Here is a 23,216-nt window from a genome sequence, read left to right as displayed (position 1 = left end):
TTATCTGTACCTACTGTTTACTAACACATAGGATCAGCAATAGTTACTACCTCTACCTACTGTTTACTAACACATAGGATCAGCAATAGTTACTACCTCTACCTACTGTTTACTAACACATAGGATCAGCAATAGTTACTACCTCCCTACTGTTTACTAACACATAGGATCAGCAATAGTTACTACCTCTACCTACTGTTTACTAACACATAGGATCAGCAATAGTTACTACCTCTACCTACTGTTTACTAACACATAGGATCAGCAATAGTTACTACCTCTACCTACTGTTTACTAACACATAGGATCAGCAATAGTTACTACCTCTACCTACTGTTTACTAACACATGGGATCAGCAATAGTTACTACCTCTACCTGCTGTTTACTAACACATAGGATCAGCTATAGTTACTACCTCTACCTACTGTTTACTAACACATAGGATCAGTTTGACAAAATTCTTAATATATATTCAAACTGCTAATAAAATATTCTTTTTAATGTTATCAATAGGAAAGCTAATGTAAAGATCACTAAAATCAAAGTTTTAGAAGCTTTTGTCATAAAATCTGTAATTTCGTCTTTACATTCAATGGGATAATGCACGAATGAATAACAGTTTTTTCTTTGGTAATATTGTTGTATTTAATTAAATGCTTTTTTAAAATATATTTCAAATGCGTTCGTAGCTTTGTTTAGCACTGGTAATAAACCTATACTTGTATGATGTTTTATGATTTAAAACAATGTACACTAAAGTCTGATAAAACTGTGATGTGTTTCTGTATGATACTTTCATCATCGGTTTTTATACACCTCGTTCGTTACCTGAAGGTTTTAACATTTGTTGGCTAAATCCTAGTGGGAAGATATATAGATTTCAAATAAAAACAAAGTACGATAACTTTACCTATTGTTTAAAGAATTTAAATATTTGATAACTTCTTGTAACTTGTTAATTCGTTGTTAATAATGAATTTCTTTAGATATGTTACGCGTTAATGGATTACGTTTTCATCTCTCTTTGCCCATTCTTTAAATATGTTTACTTTTATAACTTCTTTTCTTTTTATGCCATTTATGTAAAACTTTAATTAGTGACTTACTGATTATTTGTTTTGTGCGAATACGTCATCGATAGCACAATAGTTGTAACGGCGATGATTTACAGTATCAATGAGAGAATAAAATGTCGTGTAATTGCTCATTTGTTACGCTATTTAACATTATTATTATATTATATATTTAACATTATATATTATTATAATCAAGACTCTTCTACCAAAATTGTTGATAGTTGAGTATCCAGTTTTAGAAGTGTTAGTTAATAGGTTCCAATTTGACTAATCCAAAGTCGCTGAATACCCAAGATTATATTAAAAAGATATAATAAATAAAACATATCTTTGTGTTTTGGTATATGTATTTTACGTCGGCTTATAAAAGACATGCCACCTAATGGCTGGCTCAGCGGCAAATCTGAAGTGTTATTACGCTAAAAATTGAGTTTCAATACTCGTGGTGGGCACAGCACAATTACCTCAATGTGTTTAGCAGAAAACAAACTGTAAAAAATAAATTCATTAGACACAATTTCTTACAGAGAATACATATATATATATATGACCATGCAAGGTTTCGACACTCTACTTCGATCATCTTTACGCAAGAGAAAATTGAGATAATTTGACACATTAGAATATACAAGATTAAAATAATGTTATAATCGCGTGAAGGGAGAACAACAATAAAATTGACCAACAGTATTATTGACTATTTACAAACAATGGAGCGAAGAAATAGTATTCAAAAACCTTCACTTATATTTTTATAAACATTCTATTTATAAAGTGGTTTATTATAAATTCATTTTATAGTAAAAGTTACTTTAAACAAATTAAACGTGTAAGAGGACTGTGTTATATTTTAAAACAGCAACATTAGATTTGTGGATAGACTTTCTTTGATTAACAGTTCGAGGTCGGAATTACCATTACAAAGAATGGTGAATCTTGAGTGAGTTATCAGATGTCCAGTTTCATGTCTGTGATTCCGAATTGCCGAAGTAGGTGGACTAGATGTTACCTGGCCTCATTGATATTCCCAATGTGCTCGTGGATACGAACAGCAAAATGTCGTTTAGCTTTCCGGATATAGGCGGTCTTACAGTCACCGCACGTGTATTTGTATACAATCCATGAGTGAAGAGAGATAGGTAGACAATCCTTTGTGTTAAAGAGATGATTTAACCTAAAGGATGGTTTGAAAAAGGTTGTTAAGTTTGACTTGTGGGTAGAACTTTCTTATTAAAGATTGAAGCTGTTTAGAAAGTATAACACTTTTGTTTTGTCCCAGGTAAGGAATGGTCAATAAAACTGCGAACATTTTTAAGGGGAGTTTTAAATCTTTTGTTCAAAAATATCCTGATTAGGCTTTTAATCATTTTTTTAGGGTATCCATTATACAATAATATTTCATGAAGAAAACCAATCTCAGAGTGTAAAATTAAATTTTAAAGGCAGTAGACATGTTACTAAGTTGATCTTATACTTTACAGGAATGAAACTATCAAACTGGGTAAGCTGTCCCCTGAACGTTTTCTTTCGATATATTGACGTTAAAAAACTATGAACATCTCGAGTGATCAGTCAAAGTATTCTTTTCTCCAATTTCATAGGTAAACGAGTGTTGCGATTTTAAATACTTAAGAAACTGTTGAACTTCATCCTCTGATCGAAATATGATGAAACTGTCATCAACGTTGGTTTGAGTTTCTTTGGGCCGTTTTTCAACCTATTTTGTTCGTGATAGCGCAGAAAAAATGTTAGCTAGAGTTGATCCTAGTGAGAATCCCATAACCACGCCATCCATTTTGTCATATAGTTTTCCGTTAATTACAAAATGGTTGTTCTTTATAGAGTGAATTATTAAAGATCTAACTTTTTCCTTAGTTAAACCATGAACAAGAAATTCCTCTTGAAAGAGGTTTTCCAAACAAATGTCGATGGTCGCATCCAATAAAATGTTCTTGAATAAAGAAGTTATATCAAAGCTAGCCATCAAAAATTCATTGAGAGGGTTTAAATCTCTTAACTCATTAACAAATTTAAAACGAGCCCAGGACAGTAAATTCATTAAATGTTAATAGTTTAAGAATAGGTACAAGGAATTTGACTGCTTTGTAACTGTGCTTTCTGATTACTGAACGAATAGGGCCTAGAGGCCATGTTTTGTACCAGGTCGCGATCCACAAAGATATTATTGGTTGAACGCATTGTCAGTAATACCGTTTTTGTTTTTTAAGTCCCTAAGCAAGCGTTGTAATTTTTCTTCTCTTTGAATGATTAGGAAGAGTATATCAGAAGTTGAGAAAGCTTGACCTCTGGTGTAAGACCAAGTGACATGTTCGCCTAAAACTAAAACAAGTAATGCTTTCCTTTCCATAAAACTGACGGACGAATCCAAACTTCTCCTTTATCTTTCAAAATATCAGTTCTTATCTGTTATACTGTCTTAATGTATCCATTATTTGAACGAGGTAAGTATTACAGTCACTAATTTATTTTACATACGTTTATAATTATCTGCCCTGGAAGAACTGTATCATACATAATGTGTTGTAATTTATCTTCCCTTCGATTGGTTAGGAAGAGTATATCTGTTGTAAGGGATTTGAACTTTGTAGTGTCACTCTGAATGGTTATCAGTTCTGTTGATAGAGCTGTTATCAAGGTTCTATAAGCGGACTGTGTGACCAAGGTTATATAGGCGGACAGTGATACTAAGGTTCTATTATAGTCAATAATTTACTTCATATACTTTTACAATTATCTGTCCAGAAAAAATTCATCATACATAATATATCATTTTTATAAATAATGAATGAAACAGCTAGCCAATTGTGTTTTTAAGTATCGATTTAACATAATGATTATACTTTTTGCGTCTATATTTAATTTGTGATACGTACCATTTTCATTTCTGATGTTCTATATGTAAAACCCTTAGTTCTAATTCATTTCCATAATTAATATATTTTACAACATATATTTGCACTGACAAGGACACTTATTTAAATCTCTAAATAATATACAATAATTTCATAATACACTATGTTATAATAGTTGTCTCGTTAAATCATTAACATTACTTGTAACTTTTTAGGACATACAATCAAATCTAGACTACAATGTTGATGATGTAATCACATATTGAGACACATTGAGACAACCTACAATGAGCTGATCATCCTATCGATATATCCTATTATAGAAACACCATCGACCCTAGCACCATTATCCTTAACAAAATCATCTACCTATAGAACCTTAGTAACACAATCCACCTAGTAACACCAACCATCTTTGTAAAACACACACAGTATGCCTAGTAACACCAACCACCTTTGTAAAACACACACAGTATGCCTAGTAACACCAGCCATCTTTGTAAAATACACACAATACCACCATCCGCCTATAGAACCTTGGTAACAATATCCACTCCCAGTAATGCACACTCTTGTGACCACTTCATGGCCTAGCAACACACTCTTTCTTGAGTAACACTGGAACTATGATGTCATGTAGTGATATCTCCTAGCAATACGCTCTCTATCAGCAGACAACTTCCGTTGTCAAGTGTCATGGCGGCTTAGCAACGCATCCTTTGATTCCACGTCGTGAAACTATGACGTCATCATCTGTACCTCCTCCCCTATTGCCTGAATCAGCGCGTATATCTGAACACACGCTCTAACTACTGACAGCTAGTTGTTTTTCAAATAAATACTATTAGACACGCACGTCATATAACACTGTCATCTACTGATTAATCATCAATTATTTCAGAATATTATGTATTAAAAGGAACATAGTTTCGGGTTGGTTGTTGACTTAAGTTACAGAAGTTTTTGACTCGCTCCTTTCTGTGTTTGTTTTGTTTGTTGTTTGTCAGTGGAGGGGGGGGGAGGTCATGAGTCTTTTTGCATGTTTTGTGGGCTTTTAAATTACAAACAGATTTTAAAGAGAACGATTGAAGTAGTCTGTATTCGTATTTGTTGTCAGTTTTTTGAGATAATCTCTGTTGTTCGTACTCTTTTCTTCAATCATCTTTGCAATAACGTGTTCGTTTCTTTCAGGTCGTTCTGCCACCTCAGCATTTAGACCACTTCTAGGTGCCGTTCTCAGCTTTGTGATGCTGCTACTTCTTATTTTATTGTGTGTCGTCATCTTTGTTCATGTCAAGAGGTTTCGAAGACAGAAAGGTTTGGCTAGAAAAAAATGCCTATTTTCTAACAACTGTTGATATGTAAACATAATTTTACTATTTCAAAGAAACTGATAAAAGAGCTATTCTTATACGAATAACTGGCTCAATTTTCTTCTAAAATCATAGTAAGATGTTTTACTAATTTGATTATTCAGTTATTAGAACTAAACTAATACTTTAGAACATTTCTTCTTAATATTTTGTTTGCGATACTTACAAGATCCACCGTTATAATATCTGAACTGAAGAAGTATTCCCTATATGATTATTTTAAACTTAGAAGTCCCGTCAATACATCCAGTAGAAGTTTTGTGAAATTTATATCCACATAATCAACCGTGCTTTATATCGAAAAGAGCATTTTACACCACACGTTAATTTCAAATGAATATGAGAGCAATAACTTTATATTGTAATATTAGAAAAACGTAACAAATATATACAAATGTTTTATGTTCACCAGATAGCACTTTATTTATACGTTGTTATGTGTTGTTCAAGAGGCCTCTTTGGTATTTAATAATCAACATAGCTAAATGATAAGTTAGTCGAACAGTTTTTATTTTTACTTTTTTTTTACTTTATGGCTTTCTCAAAGCCTTAACATTTGATCATAGCATTAAGAATATTAAAGTAAAGTAAAATATTAATAATAAATAGATAGATTCTATTAGGTATTTGCCGAATTTCTATATTTAGCGAGAAGACTACTCTTTAGTTGCAAAAATATCGTTTTATTATTTCTCCTTATATTATCAATATTGAAAGGTTCTATCCTTAATATTTCTTCTACGCCTCATTTACGAAGAAAATAGTCAATTTTGATTTTTTTATATCTCCATACCAGTATGTATGAAATATTGAAAATCAGTACGCAAATAGGGCGCCATCTCGTGCTCAGGAAATCCATTTTATACTTATTCTTATTTTTGAAGACTTTCTCAATCCTGATAACAATTATATTTGGATTTTATTTTATTACTCTGTGTTGTTATATCTCGACATGGAGTTAATGTTTTATAGAAAATTGTACGAAGTCTACCTAGATGTAAATTTTATAAACTAACTTACTTTAGGCATTAAAACTGTTCTTTGAGAATAATATATACAAAATGTATTTAGAATTTCATTTTTATAAATAATAAGAACGTCACAGTGGTCTGATTTAGTATTATTAATACTAAATACTAATAGTATTAATACAGTTTAGGAGTTATTACGTAACATTACTTTAACTTCATAACTAAACAAAAATAAAACTTGTTAATTAAGTAATAAACTGTGTTACCGAATAGCGACCAGTCTTAGTAGCTAAATAACAATTAAAGTTAGTAACTACGTAACAACTAAACTTAGTAGCTACATAACAATTAATCTTAGTAACTACGTAACAATTAAAGCTGGTAACTAAGTAACAACTAAACTTAATGGCTACATAACATTTGAATTTAATAATTGCGTAACAACTTAACTTAGTAACCGAATAGTAATTAAACTTTGAACTCAAAAATCAAAATAGACATTTTAATGAAAACGTTTTGCAGAATTTAGTCTTACCGGCCAGAAGAGCCTCAGCAAAAAGTTGTGTTCCTATTACTACCAAGTCTATTAAAAAGGTTTTTTCTCTATTTAACGAAAGCTTTAGTTCAATGTGAAAAAGCTAACTCATTTTTTGCTAAGCAGTTTGTTTACAACAGCCAATGTTTAAAATGTCCTATCAGTCTCAACTCACAGTTAAAAAAAAAAGAGCTAATGCAAAAATCAAGGAAAAAGCACACATTAAGCCCAATCCGCTTTTTGTTGACTCCTTTAGTTTATTGCTCATTTACTAACAGGATATGTTGAGACCAATAAGAAGGGTACCTTTTAATGCAAATTTCTGGGGACTAGCATTACTAGGCCAATAAAGTCTCATCAGTAATTTCATGTGTATCTAGTTACAACTAGTGAAGATAAACGATATGATTGAATGTAGTGTAATCAACGTGTAATGAACATTTTAACACAGCATTTATTTCTGTAACCTACCTGTTACAACATAATAGAGCACCTGATTCTATGTACGTCTCACTGGTGTTCGTGGCAGTACAATGAAAAATAAATTAAAACATTTGTTATAAAAAGTTATTCAAACTAAAAAGTTTTGCTTTGAAATTAGGCTAGACTTATTTTAAACTAGTTTATTAATTTGATGGCGACAAATATTCAATCAGAACGTCATATGTTACTGAGACCCTAGAGTAAAACTGTAATTAAACGTTTACAAATAAAGTGTTAAGCCCTTTCTAGGTTTTCCTAATTTCTCGAGTATGGTAAAAAAGTAATCTATTCCGGTGATTAGTCGCTAAATTATTCTTACATTAATTCAATAGGGTCAGTTCATTTTAGAAAGATTTGATTATTCCAGTAATAATATATATATACACACACACACACGCATGTAAAATCAATTTTGGTTTTTCGTTAGATATTTCATAAGAAAGGATTTTGATAAGATTTGTTAAAAAATACCTTACTGCTATATAAATTTCTGGTAATAACAATAAGAAGGGTTACTATTGTACGACAATATTGTCACAATAAAATCCAACCTAGTTACAGTTACTCGCTACATGTATTATATCATGTGTCAAAAAGCTACAGGAAACGTGGTTATGTCGTAACTTAAGTTGCTGTAACTCAAGCTATATATTTATTAACATTATGCTATTCGCTACTTCGAGTGATTTGCATGCGATAGCTATGATAATGAATCACTGGGCGTCTTTGTATTTTACACAAATTAGGGAGTGTAGTTTTGTGTCAAGATTTTCGCACAAAGTTACACAAAGAAGCATAGCCGTTCGTAGTTTCGGACTGATATATTAAAAGGAAATCAACAATCTCCCAACGCCTACCATTGTGGCTATATTTACCCCACAGAATAGTGGGATTTGACTCTTTTTTTTTTATTGTGCACTCACGATCCCAAAGTGCGGAGCGCGTTTTTATGATAACAGAACGCGAAACATCAATTTTTAGATTCACTCTCTGTGCACGCTAATTATTAGGCCACACCTTTTTTTTTTTGAGAGCATAATTTGTTTCGGAAAGTAGATAATTAATAATTGGTTTGGTGGAGTTTTTTTCTGGTTTTCCTTTACTTATAGCTGCTTCTGACTCGTTCTGACTTCTGAAGTTTTTAAATAGTTTTACTTTATAATGATGACTAATCGTGCTCGAGTATGAAGAGAGTTTTTACAAATACCCTGACTTTAAGGCAAGCTAGATAATTTCAAAGTCAGTAATTACACTTCCATCCATAAAGAAAAACATTGAAGTCAAAAATATACTTCAAAGTTAGCTTAAACATAGAGTTTGTATATTTTGGAAATTACCTGATAATTATATGATACATTTAACAGCAGTATCAATATATCATCATTAATGGCATCAAAATTTATACCGCTCTTCATGAACTCAGCTTAACTTGTTTCTAAATAAATTAATTTCTATAATATGTTAACGGGTTTTATACTTCGTGTGTGCACATATAAAGTGTAGGGGTAAGAAAATAAAATTCTCTTTGTGGTACTAGAGGTAAAAAGATATATTTTCATTCTATAACACCTAATTAATCATCCTACAAATCAAAACATATCAGTCTTAGAGCAAGTGCAGTAGCAGTAAATGAACATTTTCCCTTCTCCTCACCAGGTTCGGCACGATCCTGCCATACGGATGAGTAAGTATTCGTTTTCTTTCTATAGTTCAGATGTAGGAAAATCCAAAAAATTTTACGACTTTCTGAATTACAGATTTATCAAAATAGTGAATAAGCTAAATAAACTACAAAACAGCTTGAATTTGATGACCTATCTGTGCCAGGAGTGAATGAAATTAATTTCTTCAAGTGCATTTAATTTTTCATTGTTGTTGTTTAGTTTCTAATTTCTTCTTCATCTCACATTACATTTCATTCATCGAAATGTTTCCAAATTATTCGTCTCTAAACTCACATTGCTATTCTAGAGTGTCGTATCTAGTTGCGGTTAAAGTTGTAATTGTTTATTTCAAATTTTCAATTCTTGTTATCATTGTCTAATTCTTAATTTTTATTTAGAATTTTCGGTCTTGGATAATGTTTTTTTTCCTGCCTCTCTTTTTATTGTACGTTATACTTTTATTATTTTACAATCTGTATTTTCATTTTTATGTGGTGTTTATATTTAAATTTTTAATTACCTTTTCTTTTTTTTATTTATTTTTTCAATTTTTTTTACTACTGTTTTTCTATACTTATAAGTTTCGTAAATTTGTAGTTTTATTAAACTATGTACTTCATGTTTTATTTATATGTCTTCCTTTTCCTTATTCTACCATAATGTTTTGCAACCATACAATATTAATTTTCTTTTCATGTGTTGTATTTTCCGATATGTTTCCCACATTTTCTATTTTATATATGCTTGTTCTCTACAAAATGTTTTTATAGTTTTTCTTCTATTCACGTATCACTTGTTACTTCTTTAATTTTTATCACATGTTTCATTTTCCTAAGTCTCCCAAGTCGCTATATGAACTTTCATTTACTTTGGATATTTGAAAAATTACGAATATTACCCTTCCTGTTTCGTTGAGAAAAGGATGACATTTGGAGATAGGTAGATGGGAGGGGGGGGATAGAACATTGCCGAGATCGACAACTTATTGTTAAAATTATCACATTTTTCATGTGGATTTATGACAAAAAGGTGTAAAAAACATTGTTCTGCATATGTTTGTTCATATTCTATCTGCTCTTCTGTGGTCTTCAAGGAACCGATAAAATCAGATACTTAGTTTGAAAGAGAGTCAGATATCTGGGGTTTGTTTTCTGAATATTCAAAGAAGTTCTATTTTAGTAGTTATTATATCAGTACATAAATACATTAAACTTTCTGATTCTAGTATTATGCTATAGAAAATATAATGTATGCAGCTTTATTACAGTAATGTTTTTATAAATCATGAAAGTGCATACATGATAATTAACATGATTTTTTAATATTGTTTTATTTGTCAATATCAAATACAGTGTCATCTTAAATAAAATAATAGCATTTCTAGGTGTCAGTGTTTGCTGTTACGAGAATTTCACATCTTACAGCAGCTATGAATATACTGTTAAATGATATTCACTTTGTAAAATGGCATATTATTATTTTATCAAAATGAGAATATAACTTCTTTCCTCTTGAACAAAACAATAAGAATAAAAACCCATTCGAACAAACGTTATACTTTGCTCTAAAAACAAAAACTATTAATCAACAGAATATCCTGTGCAGGGAAGAATACAAAAAATTGAATAAATTTAGCTATTTCGACTGAAAATAATTATTCATAATATGGATCACCTAGGAAGTTCACAAAAATTCTAATAGATCATATTGGCAAAAGTATTGATAATCGAGAAAAAGTTGATTATCCGATTGTTAGACAAAATTCAAAATTCATCCATTTGTTTTTCATATTATTATTATTCATATTATTCTTGTTTCACAAGCCTACAGAAAACGACGGCTAGGAATATTTTATTCAAACCTGAGCAAACCTATTAATAAAACTCCTGCGTAGGTCATGGGGCTATTTTTATGTTAATTCTTGAAAGAGAATGAGAGATTTTATCAGTTTGTTTACATCGCTATTGGCCAAGTTTCTCTTCGAAGCCATTCAAACACCGGTCCCCAAGTAGGACAACAGTAGGTCTACGGACTTGCAACGCTAAAATCCGGGGGTTCAATTCCCGGTGGTGGACAACAAATATATGTTATAAAACAAACACACACACATTCTAGCACCGAAGCCTACAGCAAAAACAGCTAAGTATACTGCTACTAAACAAACCCCTGCGAATGTTGTATGACTATTTTTAAGTTGATACTTGAAAGTCGAGATTTCCACCCTCTGAAATTTTCTAAGTTATTCTTTGCTACCAACATTAACTCTTCGAAGCCATTCAAGCACCATTATACTAGTCGGAAATGCTCTGTTTTACAAACCGCTATAGAAAAACTGCTACGAATATTTTTACTGAAACCTGGACAGTAGTAATGAATGCAGTAATGAGTATGTCATAGGATAGTTTTGAAATTAATACAAGCACCTTTTTTTTTCGCCTTGAAGAATTTCGCTAAGTCCTTCACTTTCTGCCATTGAAAAAATCCGGTGTTTTACTAATGCGCATTAATTGGAAAATAACTTGTGCAACTTATAGCGCATTAATTGAAAACTGCCACGTGGAAGATTCACCGTTTCTCGAGTTTGCTCTTCTTCATCATTTCTCGAGTTCTGTTGCACTTTGATTATACGTGGTTTTCTGCGACTATTCCAGTGCGTTTTCTAACAGTAGACGATTACCATAGTAGATTTCTCTACTCTTGTGAGAGGTGATTTATTCTACTGATGTTCGTACTTCGCTGAAATTGTGTATTTTAGTATCATTTTATTATTGTTTCACAAGCCTACGTCAAAATCGGCTAGGTATTTTGCACCAAAATCTAGACAGATATGCTACATGAAAAGTTGCGAATGTCCATGATCTATTTAAAAAGCTGACTATTCTCCCTTGAAAGTTGATTTACGTGACTATAAATACATAGTATATGCGATGTTGTTGTGAGCGACTTCCTTTCTACTTGACTCTAATTAAACGCGTGTTTACACGAAACCTCAGGTCTAAAACCACCTGGCTCAGTAAATAATGGTTGGGTGGAAATAAAGCCAATGCAGCAGTAAACTGTTAAAAAACATGTAACATTCAACTGAATATACATAAATACGTATCTATGTAGCGTACAATCTATTCTCCATAAATGGACGTAGTTTGTTTGCTTCTTTTAGAGTCCCTAGTTGTAGACTTGAAAATATAATCTTTGTATTTTGGTTCAACTTGTTTCTGTACTTTTTTGACGATCCCTGTTACCCCTTTTTGAATTAACAGTTTTTAATTATCTTGTTAATATATCAGTTATCTTGATTTAAATTTAGTTTTTGTCTTCATGAAACTCGGGATTTGTATATGTTGTATCCGATGTTCTGAGTAATACCTTAGAGTGAGTTAGTTATATCAGCGTCGATTTCCTGCATTTCCCTTTTTTCTTTACGTATTCAGGTTTTTCCAAGTTGTGACTCTTAACATTAGCATTTGACACTTTAGCAGGCAAGTTATTATTAAAAACTTTTTATTTCCATTTCGTGCTCACTCATGAGCACATAAAGTTGGCGTATATTTTTACTCTGTGGCATGTGCGTTCCATTCGTAGTGTATGCAGTCACAATTATTTTTGCGTATCTTCTGAAGTCAGAGTATCAAAAAATATGATGCATTGATTGAATTCATAAGAAATGAAAAAGGTTTTAAGAAGTTTTTGTTAGGAACAACTAACTCTCAGCCACGATTAGTAATAAAAATTGTTGTATCTTTATCAAAGCATTGGGAGAGAAACTAAGAAGAAATTTTAAGATATATGACTACGAGCATCATTAAGAACCCTACTTCTTTACAAAACAAGTTATTCAAACTAAGAAAGTCATATACAAGAGATCTAATTATCCTCTTTTCTAGATGTGTCTTATACATGCAACTGGAACAACAACTCCTTTTTTGTGTGTCTCGTTTTGTACAGTTGGTCTTAATACCCTGTTGTGTTGTTTTGTTTATAGCTTGTACTTAACCAATATGCCAAGTTCCAGGACTAAACGTACTGGGACATAGTGAGATTTCCAATGTGTTCAAATTTAATTGGTCAATATGGACAAAAAATGTTGATGTAATCGACTTTGAAAAGATATATGTTGAGATGTTAATCTCCTTAAGATGCTAAAGTTAAACAAATGAAACTGATAATCCTTCAGTCAGCATTTTAAGAATTCCATAATGTTTTGTAGACCTAAATTTGTTTAGAGCCTTGGAAAATTCTCATACATTTATAGTTTTGTTGGCAATATTTGCCAGAATCCCAGTAAAAATATCTATTTTCGTTTCGAACAATTGGTTTCAATGTTTTAGTGAATAGTCAGAAGCTTATGTTGAGGGATTCATAACAATGTAAAATAATTTACTGTATGTATATTGCTGACCTTACATAAAGGTGAAATATTTTGGTGGAAGCGCTCACTGCTCATAGAGCATTTGAAAAAAAGTCTAAATGTGAGTGTAAGAAGTGCATCTTTAATTACATTCTAGACCCCATTTTCCTGTAGTTCTCAAGCATATCATCAATTATCACTGCATATTTTTCATCTCTGTGATTTCCTAAGAAGTTTTTGACATCCAGTTTGAATGTTTCCAGGCCAGAAGTTATTTTTGATTGAGTACTGTCTCAAAATCATCATCCATCAGCACTTTTCGAATATGTGACCCAAGAATGATACCACCTTTCATTTTTGCTTCACTGATTTTTTGGAAACCATTATTATCATTGTTCATTCCTTTTACAAAATTATTCATGAGTCCCAGTTAAACATGAAGTGGGGCAGAAAGACAATTTGAGGATCTACCAAAGGTTGATACTCAATATTCTATTTTCCTGGTATGTAATTCTCTCTCATTGGCCATTCCTTCTTTTTGAAATTATTTTTATCATCTCAGCTGTCACAGAGACACAAAAAGCAAGAATGTTTGGTATACCCATTCTTCAACAACCTTTAGATCACTACATATGTTCCACCTATTGAGATCATATTTGGTGGGCTCAAGTATAATCTGCATGTTTCTTTCATGTTCACAGCATGAGCAACACGAATCGATGGTTTAATGTTCCCATTGTGCAAAAGTACAGCGTTCAGACTAACTTTAGATGAGTCGATAAAAAGTCTCCATTCTTGAGGATGATGTTCAGTACCTAATTCTTCCATTAGTGCATCAACATTTGTACACAAGGTATCTTGCATGCTGTAATGAGAAGCAAGACTCTGATGGTGACTTTGGTAAATTGAAACTCTTGTTCCTGGAGCTAATAAATTCCAATGCTGTAAACAAGAGCTTATACGTACCCCATGCTACTTTGATATAGACAAGTCACGAATCAGATCATTTAGCTTTTCTCAGTTGAGACAGTTTTATGTTGAGGTGCTATAGGAATAGAATTGCTAGATGAAGAGGATGAAAATGATTCATTGTTTTCTTAGCAGGATAACTCTTCTGTTTCCCAATTCGCTGATGGTTGCGGAACTGGAAGACCATCCCCATGAGGCACTAGTTTCATTGAAGATGAAATATCTGGATATTTAATGCATTGTTTTTTTTGCCTGAATATCCAGAAACTTTAGACATGCAATAATAACAGTCAGTTAGATGATCTTTGGGTTCACGCCATAACATGTGAACTGCAAATGGCATACTTGCTCTCTTCAGCCACTGTGTCAAGCTAGATGTTCAAACTGTACAACATTTATGGAGCCCAATGTTTTTTTTTAGTCACAAATTTTACACCCAAAATAGTGGTAGTAAGCTACCTTTACCTTGTGTCTGATGTTTTTTCTTCATAAAACTGTAATATGTTTTCCAAAATGTAGCAGAAACTTTCGTCCTTTACATTAACTGGAAGCAATCAGCATTTCAAATGATTTTCTGAAAAATGTTTTGCATAATTTGATTATATCGCGGGTATGATGTGAGGAAGAAGATTGGACTTTGTTTTGACTGTGCGTAGAGCAAGGCGAAGTGATGACCAAATGAGTGAGTAAGAGGCAACTGAGAGAAAGGCGTCTGACTCCGCACCTTTTATGTTCAGTCGAGGTACTTCTCAGGTGTTCTAGCAAACAAAGCATGTGTTTCGTGATTCCTGAGCGGAGCAGGTAAGCGTTAGAATGAAGCAAAAGTGGTGCAATTCACTACAATTATATCAAGAACAAATCGCATATATGAACAATATATTCGGAATATTACACCAATACAATACAGTCAATGTTTGAAGTTATCCAAACTGTATTTCGCAGCTTATATCTATTGTACTGAGTTTATTGCATGGTATTTCACATTGTGCTGATAAAATATTGAAATATTACAATAACTCAAAATCTAGGGGCGATGGACAAATTTTGACTACATTTTTGAAAATAGCACCATCAAATTACCCCGAATCACTTGAGTTTTTTCCGGTAGCAAATTTTCTGTTGTCCATTGTTATTTATCATACATATGAAATGAAGGCAACATATAAGTTTTGGCTATGTATTGTCCTATATCATTAATTTAATTGCCCTGTAAAGACATGCTTAAATAGCTTATATATATATTAAGAAGATATCAATCACCTTTTTTATATCCTACTTCAATTCCTTAATTTTTTATTGAAAATATTAGAACCAGCATGATAGATAATTCCTGGTAAATATAACGCGGTTATCAATAGTACTCGTATTTCCTTCGACATAACTTTATATATTTGTGTAAAACAATTCTCACAGCATTTTCACAGTTTGTAATCTTCAGTTGCCATTATGCTACAAAACTAATACTAAATAAGTATAGGGCACTATTTATATAACGGCTCGCCTCCCGGTGGCACAGCGGTATGTCTGCGGAGTTACAACGTTAGAAACCGGATTTCGATACCCATGGTGGGCAGAGCACAGATAGCCTATTGCGTAGCTGTGTGCTGAATTCCAAACAAACAAACAAATATAACGAGTCATGAACTAGTTATAAAGCATGTTTAGCCGATTTTCCATCCAGCAATTTGATTTTAAAGTACTGTATATTTCCAACTTAGAGATTATGTCTTCTAAACACGCACGCTACACATAGATTTGTAAAGCCAACTGTAAAAGTATTCACAATTATGATTAAAATCGCGTTTGGCTGCAAATATTTTTTCGCATTCCTTGTAATTAGTCCAGCATAAGAAACTCATACTGTGGTATAAAAAGCCGAAGCTAGTGAAGGAATTCAATTCATCAGTCTTAACAACTGTGATTAAAATCACGTTTGATGGCAATTTTTTCTTTAAAAGTTACAAGTAATTGGTCTATTACTGATTTTAAATGAGGAATAGTAAAAAATAGCGTATTTAATTTATCTTTTGTTTCTCTGAAATCCGCAGTGGACTAATTAAGATGAACGTGGAAACAAAAAATCGATAGTAAAATGTGATTTAATCAAAATTGCCAAGCCTCTTAAATTTTATTAATTTGCGTTTATACCATGACTAAAAACATTTTAAAGTAAAATTGAGAATAAATTATATATTTTTACTCACAAGTACGTTCTTTATGCCCTTTATATTTTTAGTCAGCTGTACAACAGCTAAATAGTGATATTCTCTTTTGTCTTGAAAAACACATTGACAATAATAAAAACAAAATTAGGAATTATGAACAAAGAGATCTGACAATACATTAAAACGCGCATAAACAAGAGTGTGCGGCGAGTGTGAGTAGATAGGAAGCCCAATATACGCTCAAAAGAGAAACTGCAGTGGAAAGGTTGTCCGTGATTCGAGATCTTAGGGTGCTGCCCAGTTTTGAAACTGGTAGGTCACGTGACTTATGAAGCTATAGTTTCACGGAGTGGTGTCAGAGGACAATTATTCTAAAATGTGTTACTAGGAAGAGGATAGTTCCATAGTTTGTCACTAGGGAGGGCGATGAAATCATCTATATGTAGGAACAACAAGGGCTGATGTTTCATGTGGTTCGCAAGTAAACCACAAGAGGGTGTTGATTGTCCTATTTGAACATGATTTTCAAGTTCAGTCATGTAGAATGGCACATGAGGGTGGTCCAGTTGTTGGCTGTCAACATGTCCCAACCTTTTTAACCTAGATAGCAAAAATTTCATACACAATGTTAGTTCTACATTATCATTATGGTCGACTTTCTACTATAATTTTACTTCAATATTCATTTGTTCAGTAGCAAACATAGTGTTTGAATAAATAAAATTAATACTTAATGTTTCATTTATTACAGTTTGGATATTCATTTAATGTACTTCATTATTATCTATACACTAGTTTAACTTACAATCTGCCCAGAGAATTGTTTTCCGTATACATTTATCGGTTTGAGTTGTTTTGAATTTCGCGCAAAGCTGCAAGAGAGCTATCTGCGCTAACCATCCCTAATCTATCAGTGAAAGACTAGAGGGAAAGCAGCTAGTCATCACAACCCACCGCCAACCCTTGGGCTACTCTTTTACCAACGAATAGTGGGATCGATCACCACATTATAACGCCTCTACGGCTGATTGGGCCAACATGTTTGGTGGGACGGGGATTCGAACCCGCAACCCTGAAATTGTGAGTCGAGTGCCCTTAACTACCTGGACATGCCGGACCATATACATTTATACATAAAACTTTCAATCTCTAGACATAGATTATATAAAACATTAACTAAAATTGTATATCCAATGGTAAGTGAATAGTACGATTTGTACTCAGTTCGTCACTCAGTGAAATTAAATTTGTGTTTCATCCCGCTTTCTTGCAGTTTGACTACTTATATAGAGTACTTCATGATTTGATCTAATGAATATACATATAATAGCTTTAATCTACTATCTACGCAGTCCTGGAAAAGCCTGTTTTCTCATATAAATATATACATAAATATTCAAACCCTAGATAGTTATCTATCCCATACGTTATATTCATGGGATCGTCCATACACTAATTTAACTAGGTAATCCTGAAAAGTACTGATTCGTGTCGTTTTATGCGCAAAATGATCAAATTCTAGTCTGAATCATATAAACCAAACGTAATACAGTATGTCCAAACGGAAAATTGAAAGTATGCCTATTAGCAATTATTCAATTTATCATGAATTCTGTAGCCCTACTTTCATTCTTATGTCCTACTACGTCTGATTTTACCCACAAGCTATGAAACGGTTTTCTAAATGAATGAATTGCTGTAGAACAAATCCAATCATATATGTAAACTTTTCAAATAAACATTTTTCTATTACATAAATAGAATTTATTAAGTGAAATACATAGCGACACTTACCATTTTATGTTTTGTCAAAAAGATAGCATCCAGTAGAATATCACAACTTCCGTATAACAATCATAGATTTTCTTAGATTCTTTTGTAAGTACAAGTACAAAATACTAGATCATTGAAATAGCTGAACAGTGTACCCTTTTGTGCTAAGACCCAATAAACTCATACCACATATTTAAAATTTACAGAGCTTTGTAATTTTCCAGTGGAACCTTTTTGATATCAAATAATTAAACTGCTTAAAAGTTACCTACAAACAGAAAGTTCTATTGCTTCCTTTCCTACCTACACAAAAACTGATACTAATCATATAAAGGTCAGTAGCATTGTTATGTGACATGATTCAAGAGTGTTATAACACTCAAGTCACAGACATTCTGTGTATATGCAGTGTTTAAGTTCGTTTTACGCATGTTGCACGTTCGTTTATAGTTTGTATTGAAGAGGATACATACCTTTGCATTTTAATAACTACAAAATTGCAAGTGTTTGGATAAACGTTTTGTACAATCCAAATGAGAGTATTATTTTTTACATAGGACACCAAATCTGCAATTTCATATTATTTCATAATTTTAGCAGTTGTTTACTTGGTTGTTGTAAAGTGCAAAGCTACACAATGGACTATCTGCACTTTGACGACAGCAGCTATTGAAACCTGATTTTTAGTGTCGTTAGCTTACAGACTTTCTACTGAGCTACTGTGAGTCAAATGTAGGAGAGCCAGTCTTCAAATTTATAGTATGAAGGTTACTTCTCATCCGAATAGTCGATAAAGTACTGGATTGTTTAGTTAAACAGTGGATTTAGTGACCTACGTTCAACTTTTCTACATTATGCCCAAATGGCAGACAACTACGTGTATGTTTGTTGTTTCACACCTATTCAAAATGCATTGTACAAAAATCTAAGATTTACACAGAATATATATATATATTTGACTTGTTTAGAAAGGTATTCATATTCAAATTTCATACCTATTTATTATATTATAATAACTCCTTGAAGTCATCATGAGTCAATTATATTATCATACTGTGTACATAATATATAAATATTTTTTTTTATTTTGTATTTGTTTGTGTTTAGTATAATAAGTTTTGAAAATTATTTTTAATATTCTTGATTTCAATATGATGCCCAAAGGTTAAAGAAATGTGATTTCAGTGTATCCAGTGATGTGTATGTTTTACAACTTGTTGTAAGTTTCCGCAAATGACTAATGTTCAAAGATCAGATCAACCTGGGTCAAGCCCGTGTTTATAAAGTCCGCGTGTTTCACGTATCAGTCTCTTTCATATTTTAACAGTTAGGTAGATTATGTACCAGCTTTAATTAGAAATAAATGAAAACGAACTCACCTTATTAAGTTCCTAGCATTTTCATATTTTCTGTTGAATGTAAAGTAAGATAACGACATTTCATGCCCTCTTTGCAGCCGTAGGTCATGGGGAGGAGTTAGGTTTGTTATATGGTAATGACAATGTTATGTTAATATCTATAGATTGACATGTTATAGTCTGTTCAAGCTTTAAATAGGTGTCCACGTATCCTCCAAAAATATCTGAAAATTTTCAAGGAAATATTAAACTCAATAAATGCCCATTAACTGGAATCAACACTTGAATGTAAATTTTACATAGAGGAAAAGTTAATTTTCCAGGACATCTTAGGGGGAGAACTGGATGAAGAACTTTTTTTGGTAATGATACTTTTAAACTGACAAATCCAAAATAAGAATTTAAACCTAAATGAGAAATATTAGTAGTAATTATAACTAGATGCCCAACAGGTTATTCACAGTACTTATTAGTTCAAGAATAGAATGATGTAAAGTCGACATATTTTGCACTTCATCCATACTTCATCATACAACAGTCTGGTAGTGTTAACTCTGCCTACAAAGAAAGCATTACGGACGTCAGAACAAGAAACTATTTCATCATCAATGATGAAATGCTGTAAATCAACAACAGATTTCTTCGTTGCATTAAACTATATTGCTAAGTTAGTATCCAATATCTTCAAGTTACCTCTGTCTCTCACATTGGTGTTATAAAAACAACATTGTATCCGAGTCATAACATCAATGACGTCCATGATAGCAATATGCATAAAACCCGTATATTGTCCTTGTTTCACTTCAGAATCCCTCTACTCTGTAATTAAAAAATTTGTTATTGTACACCATTCAGGACATGTTGAATGGTAATCCCTTGAGCTTTATAGATACAATCCAGCCACTGGATATTGACTTTGCTATAACTGTTGGATGTACTATAGCCATGTTTGTGGATCAAAGCAACGAATTTTGGAGAACTAAAATTCCTCCCGTAGATCACTATACATGCAAAAGTAACGGTAGTGTATCGAAATGGTTTATTATCACATGTCAAAAGAAACTCTTCTATGAAATGGAGCCTGCACCATCTAAGTATATCAACGTCAGAACGATACTATCTGCAAAATGAACATGAAACAAAAATTAGATATATTTCATACATGCATAACAATTAATTAAAAGCGAATTTCAAAGTTAAATATCAGTGTGAAAAATCTTACCAATACATCTGTTCCTGGAATTCAAAGAGGTATCCTTCCTTTTGTCGCTCTAATTGCCACTTCAGGATGTTGACACAGTTTCTGGTGAATAAAAGTAGATGTCTGGTATAATTCCCTGGTAATTCTTGTTGGATCTTGTGTTGAATATGTGTGAAAAATAGCCTTTCTGTAACTCTTCCAAACCAAAGGTTTTTTAAGAATATGGAAGTCATAGGAATAAAGACAAAGCTGTCAATGATCCGGGTCTTGAAACATTTTACCTCCATTTACATAATCCCCCCTTCCATTAACGACGATCTGTGGTGTCGTATACTAATAGATCAAATAATTCAAAATAAAGTGCCTGTCCAATCCATATTATTGGTGATTGCTGTATACCCTCTGTGGTGTTCCTTAGAAAAGAGACAGTTACAAAAACCGTCAAATACTTCATATCGTTCAAACAGCTTTTTTACCATTAAAATCATAGACCACACAGTAATTAACTTCTTATGTTCCTGTCTCCTGATCGGTCTCAAAAACTTGTATTTCTAAGAAGGATCTTTGACACCTCGAGATTGAAGAAAACATAAGTGATATTGAACTATAACATAGGTTTTTACAGGCTGCAAACTTAACTTCTCTACATTGTTCACTCAGTGGGGAACGTATTTTTCACTCCAGGATTTTGGAACTTGATGTGCATTGATAAACGTATCACAATATGACAGAGTTTGGTTGTTGTTTTTTGTCTTGGATTTATGCCTATTATAGCAGCCTGCATATTTACAAAATATATTACAATTAGTGTAGACTGTCATTTGACCGTTTTCATAATTGATAGAGTAACACATATTAAGTGGGACAATGATATTCATCTAAGTGTGCAAATTCCTTGTGACAATCCTATCGATACAAACTTATATCATAGAAACCCATATTATCTGTAACAAGCTGAGATACCTGTCCTTTGTCCAAATTATGAAATTAAAAAAAGTGTGGGTTGATGCTAGATAAATAACACAAAAATCCTAACTTTCACAAAATTTATTTATAACATAGTATATTACTACAGTATTCATTATTACTTCACCAAAAGTTTATATAAACTTTAAGAACTCACTATATATATACTTAAAACATGATATACACTGTGCGATGGTCACGGTGACTTTGTAGAAGGAGGTAGCAGGAAAGTAGTGGCGTGATTAATTAATAGACGGGCATTGGTCACAGAAGTATCTTACGAATCAAATTGTGAAGTTGATATTATTCAAAAAATAGCTCATTATTTCAGCCTTATGATGTCTGTTGGAGTAGAAACTTCAGCTGAGTTTATGTATTATTGCGATGGTTGTGGCCATTTTTTTCAATGCATTCCTCCATAGAGAGTGGTAGAGCACTCTCCAAGATATATAAGTAAATCAACATGTGTGCAGTGTGCCCTCTCCCACGCTGTATATGTTGTGTTATAGATTTTTTTTCTTTACTTGCACTTTCAACAATGAATTATAAGGTTTAACTCAATGTGGAACTGGACGTCAAGTGGTAAGTCCTTTTTATCCTAGTTAACTTTTTCAATATTACATAAAACCATATCTACTGAAAACACGTCCTTTTTCTAAAGACAAAAACTGATTAGTATGTTTAGACAATTAGCAAAATAAAAACGCTAACCTTGTGGTGACTATACAAACGGGCTGTTGTTTCTTTCAAAACGTGTTGAATATTTTGTCTGGGTGCTTTCATAATAGATGAAATTGACTGGTTGTGTGTTCGAGGTTTAGAGGTTACATTGTTTGTATTTGACATGGAGAGCAAATTCCTCAGCGACTGAAGAATGCCAGCATCGTCCGCATTTATAAAGGTAAAGGTAGTCGTCACGCATGCGACAATTACCGAGGCATCTCCTTGGTATGTATTGCCGGAAAAATAATGGCACACGTGTTGTTGAACCGTCTGCAGCAGCATCTTGAGAGAGGTCTTCTCCCTGAAAGTCAATGTGGCTTTCGTGCTGGACGTGGAACTGCCGATATGATATTTACTACTCGGCAGATCCAAGAGAAATGCCAGGAGCAACACCGCGACTTATACATGACTTTCCTGAACCTGACGAAAGCTTTCGACACGGTATGTAGAGAAGGACTTTGGCGCATAATGCACAAGTTCGGTTATCCCACGAAGTTTGTCGCTGTAGTTCGTCAGTTCCATGAAGGTATGATGGCAAGAGTGCTCGGTGACGGAGAAGAATCCATAGAATTTCCTGTGTCCGGTGGCGTCAAGCAGGGTTGCGCGTTGGCACCAACACTGTTTTGTATGTATTTATCAGCATTGCTGTCAGACGCCTTCAGGGATGGTCCGAGCGGAATACACCTGCGATATCGAATGGATGGAAAGCTGTTCAATCTTCGCCGTTTGCAAGCGCA

General features: G+C 32.8%; 1 protein-coding gene across 1 annotated transcript in view; it reads left to right on the top strand.

Moving 5' to 3' along the window:
* LOC111085255 (nephrin-like) overlaps nt 1-23,216 on the top strand; it is an 88,521-nt gene that overhangs the window by 48,528 nt on the left and 16,777 nt on the right. Inside the window, exons 5-6 of the mRNA XM_022382961.1 lie at nt 5,142-5,267; nt 8,969-8,996. Of these exons, the coding sequence (XP_022238669.1) occupies nt 5,142-5,267; nt 8,969-8,996 (154 nt within the window). The remainder of the gene's footprint in view (nt 1-5,141; nt 5,268-8,968; nt 8,997-23,216) is intronic.

Source organism: Limulus polyphemus, unplaced genomic scaffold, assembly GCF_000517525.1.
Source record: "Limulus polyphemus unplaced genomic scaffold, Limulus_polyphemus-2.1.2 Scaffold296, whole genome shotgun sequence".
NCBI lineage: Eukaryota > Metazoa > Arthropoda > Merostomata > Xiphosura > Limulidae > Limulus > Limulus polyphemus.
Note: the sequence above shows the minus strand (reverse complement) of the source record. Positions and strands in the feature narration are given on the sequence as shown.